The following is a 3,624-nucleotide window of genomic DNA, read 5'->3' as shown; positions in this document are numbered from 1 at the left end:
CCAAAGAACCAGACCACATCCAGGGGCACCCAGAGCCAGGGTGCATGCCCACTCTTCCCGAGGGAGGAGGAGGAAGTTGGGCTTGTAAGCACATGCAAATGATCATAGGGGCCCCAGCCTGGAGATGGCCTTCCTGATTCAGAGGCACGAACTTTCACCTCCTTTCCAGCAAGACCTCCAGCTAGTTGCTGAAAGGCCACAGCAGGTGACACACAGAGGCACAGGAGGGGACCCGAGCCAGACAGATCAGATGGGAAAAGCCATAAGGAGTGACCCTACTGCCCACTAGGATGGGTGGGAAGGGTGTAACCACAGCCAGCCCTGACTAACACTAGGACAAGGGCAGGGCTGGCCTAAATGGTATTCCCACCCTGATGCATCCTAAGCCTCAGGCAGCTAGCAGCAGTCTGCATTTTATAAAGCCCAGCCCAAATTAGAGGCTGGGGAACCCCTTTGAGGTCACAGGCAAGCTATGCAAAAGGTAACACAAGGACAGGTCCAGCAGTCAACTTAAATGCTTTTATTGACAATGTTTCTGAACAATAATAAGCAAACAATGCTTAAGTTTCATCCAAATTCACTTTCCACATGTCAAAAAAGACCTCAAGGTAGAAAAAAATAAAATAAAAATATAAATATCTGAGAATCCATCTTAATAAATAAATTAAAAACACAATAAAAACGTTTTCATGGAAAACTTATGTCAGAACATTCAGACCACCTCAACAATGCATGATCAGTAAAGTTACAATGAACATCAATGTAGAACTACAGTACATGGATATAGCTATTTATCTACCTACTAGAAAATAAAATAGAGTCTCTTTCCCCCCACGTAAGATGGGTCATTGCTAAGTCATCAGAACACGATATTGCCAGGAACACAGTAGTTATTGTTAATCAGCTGCACTAGATACGAGTTGGAGATACCCAGCACCAGGTTAAATTCCAATCATTTAAAACCAAGAGATTAATTAGTTAATGCTAGTGATACTAAGGAGGGGAGGGAGTCACCTACCCAGCCATGTGGGACATGCTACAGACTACCAGCTCTCATGGATGGGCCACTGGGGACAAGACAAACTCCATGCGATTTGCTACATCTCTGGAAGAGGTGCGAGACCTCGGTGCATGACGCTCTGCCAGGCCCCGGGGCACCAGGCCAGACAGGGGGTGGTGGTGGCAGGGCCCTCCCCAGGCCTGGGGAGCCCCTTGGGGCACAGCTGCAAGTCCGTGGGGGTACATGGGCAGCGGATGGGGCCCAGCAGGTCAGTCAGTGCTGGAGCCCCTCACAAGGCAAGGAGGGTGGGGGAGCTGAGGGAGTCAGATGAGGGCTCATTGCTGCTGCTGCCCTTCCGGTGCGCGGCAGCACAGCTGGGGAAGGCGTCTGCCTCGGGGTAGGTGAAGACGAAGGTGGAGGTGTAGGTGCTGGGACACGGGGTGCAGGTCACCACGGGGGTGCAGAGGGGCTCCAGCTCACCGCTGGTCCCGGCAGTCAGCGACTCCCAGTCCGACGGGTAGAAGGAGGAGGCTCCAGGCAGGTCCATGTCAGGCACGGAGCGGGAGGCCTCCCGCGGCCCCGTGGAGAAGAGCAGCTCGTCGAAAGGCTCGGCCTTGAGCTCCAGCCCGCTACTGCCGGTCTCCTTGGGCGGCACGGCCGGCGGCGCTTCAGGCATCAGCGGCAGAGCAAAGGCAGCCTCCTCTGTCATGGGGGGGCTGGGGGTGCCCAGGTCAAGCGCGGTGGCAGCCCCCAGCTCCTCGTGGAAGCACAACTCCTCGGGCATCTTGCAGGCGGGCCGGTGGGCCGCCAGGATAAACTCCAGCTTCTCCTTCTCCTTCAGCAGGTTAGCGATCTCCGCCTGCAGCGCTGACTTCTCCTCCTCCAGCTGGTCGGTCTCCTGCAGAGAGAGCAGGCTGTCAGCCAAGGCCGGCATCGCTCCCGGCTGGAGTCCCCCTCGTCTTGCCACCCCCGCCCCCTGGGTACCCCCTCTCCCCACGCCCCCACCGCCTCCCGGGCAGCACTTACCGCCTGCAGCGTGTCGGTGAGCTCCCGCCGCCGGTTGCGGCACTTGGCCGCTGCCATCTTGTTCCTTTCCCGGCGAATCCTTCTCTTCTCCTCCTCCTCCGGGGACAGCTGCGGGTAGAGAGAGGCCGCTCAGTCCCGCTGTTAGCCCGGTGTCCCCGGCCGGGGCAGTCCATCAGCCGCGCACCCCCCTACCCCCCATACCCCCAAGAACTCCAGTCCCCACTCACCTGTTCGACTTTGCCCCGGCGGCCGATGCTCTGCCCGCGCCCGCCCGGCGCCTTCAGCACTGCAGGGCGGGAGTAGGTGGCGGGCGCCGAGACGCCGTAGGGGTGCCCGCGGCTCTGGGAGGGGGCCACCGAAGAGATGAGAGTGGGCTGCACCAGCCACTGCAGGTCGGGGCTGGTGGAGATGGCCGTCACCGTGGGCACGAAGCTGGCGCTGGAGGCAGCCAGGTCGGTGCAGAAGTCCTGTAGGTCAGAAGAAAGGGAGGGTGCCGTCAGCGGGGCGCCCGGGCCGCTCCCCGCCGTCCCCGGGGCCGCGGCGCCGCGCTGCCAGCGCCGGCTCCACACGAGAGCGGCCTGTTATAAATATCTCTGACGTCTGCGCTGACGCAGACGCTGCTCCGGAGTCTCCTCAATGAACTCGCGTTTCATCAATGAAGCCGCTTTACACACCCGCCGCAGAGCGCGGCCCGAGCCACGGCACCCCCCGCCCGCCCCGCCTGGGCACCGGGGCCGCTCCCCGCACACAGTCCCCTGCCTGACCTCCTCCGCGGACACCGCGAGCTCCGCGCCGCCCGCTCCCGTCCCGTCCCATCCCCTCCCCTCCCGAGTGCATCTGCCCCACGGCGAGAGTGCAGCCGGCACGTTCGGAGCCTCACCTGTGGATTGACGGGCGATCCCATGCTCGAGAAGGAGTCTGCCGGGGAGGGGTAATAGGTGAGACTGTCCCCGGCCGGGGAAGCGCTACTGCAGCGGGAGGACGCTGCCTCGTACTCTCCGGCGAATCCCTGGTACATCATGTCGGCACGGTGTGTGCAAGCCGGTGGCGAGAGGTGACGCGACGGTAGTGAAGCGTCCTTGGGGATGAAGCGAGGAGGAGTCGGCTGCGTGCGTCCCTGTGCCCGGTCCGCGCCGCACGTCTCTCCGCTTCACCGCCGGGGCTGCCTGGGCTGCTGGAGTACCGCGCCGCGCCTCCCTTTTATACCCTCCCGCCGACGTCACCAGGGCCGCGCCACCCGCGGCCGCGGGGGTGGCCGCCTGCCCCGCGCCCGCCCCGCGCCTCCCCGGGGCCGAGCCGCGCGCTGTCTGCCACCGCCCCCCGCGGGAGAAACCCGCGGCGGGGGGCGGGGGGCGGCGGCGGGGGCATGGGGGCCGCAGGGCAGCGCGGGGGGGGGGCGGCCGCGGGGCTTTCCCCCCCGCGCGGAGTGGTAGGGCCGGGCTCGGGAACCCACTGACGCAGATATCCTTATATGGGATACATCCTGTGCGAGGGGGCGTGACTGACGGGAAGCGCTCCAGGCTGCAGCCAAGTGCGGCGGGCGGGCGGCGCGCGGGACGGGACGGGATGGGAGGGTTCGGGACGCGGCGGCCCCTCCC

The 3,624-nt window shown here is 63.2% G+C and overlaps 1 protein-coding gene across 1 annotated transcript; it reads right to left on the bottom strand.

Moving 5' to 3' along the window:
• Positions 1-497: 497 nt before the first annotated feature.
• FOS (Fos proto-oncogene, AP-1 transcription factor subunit) lies at positions 498-3,195 on the bottom strand. The gene is made up of 4 exons (XM_032691858.1): positions 2,907-3,195; positions 2,254-2,493; positions 2,027-2,134; positions 498-1,898 (listed from the first exon to the last, which is right to left on the bottom strand). The coding sequence occupies exons 1-4, from the start codon at positions 3,045-3,047 to the stop codon at positions 1,290-1,292; spliced, it is 1,098 nt and encodes a 365-aa protein (XP_032547749.1). The 5' UTR covers positions 3,048-3,195; the 3' UTR covers positions 498-1,289.
• Positions 3,196-3,624: the final 429 nt, after the last annotated feature.

The sequence above is a fragment of the Chiroxiphia lanceolata genome, chromosome 6 (genome assembly GCF_009829145.1).
Source record: "Chiroxiphia lanceolata isolate bChiLan1 chromosome 6, bChiLan1.pri, whole genome shotgun sequence".
NCBI classification, from domain to species: domain Eukaryota; kingdom Metazoa; phylum Chordata; class Aves; order Passeriformes; family Pipridae; genus Chiroxiphia; species Chiroxiphia lanceolata.
Note: the sequence above shows the minus strand (reverse complement) of the source record. Positions and strands in the feature narration are given on the sequence as shown.

Bases quoted from the DNA above. Each gene is read 5' to 3' on its own strand.
- FOS (XM_032691858.1), bottom strand. From the start codon at position 3,047: ATGATGTACCAGGGATTCGCCGGAGAGTACGAGGCAGCGTCCTCCCGC. The intron at 2,494-2,906 runs GTGAGGCTCCGA...TCTGACCTACAG, and splicing joins GATCGCCCGTCAATCCACAG to GACTTCTGCACCGACCTGGC. The intron at 1,899-2,026 runs GTAAGTGCTGCC...CTCTCTCTGCAG, and splicing joins TCACCGACACGCTGCAGGCG to GAGACCGACCAGCTGGAGGA.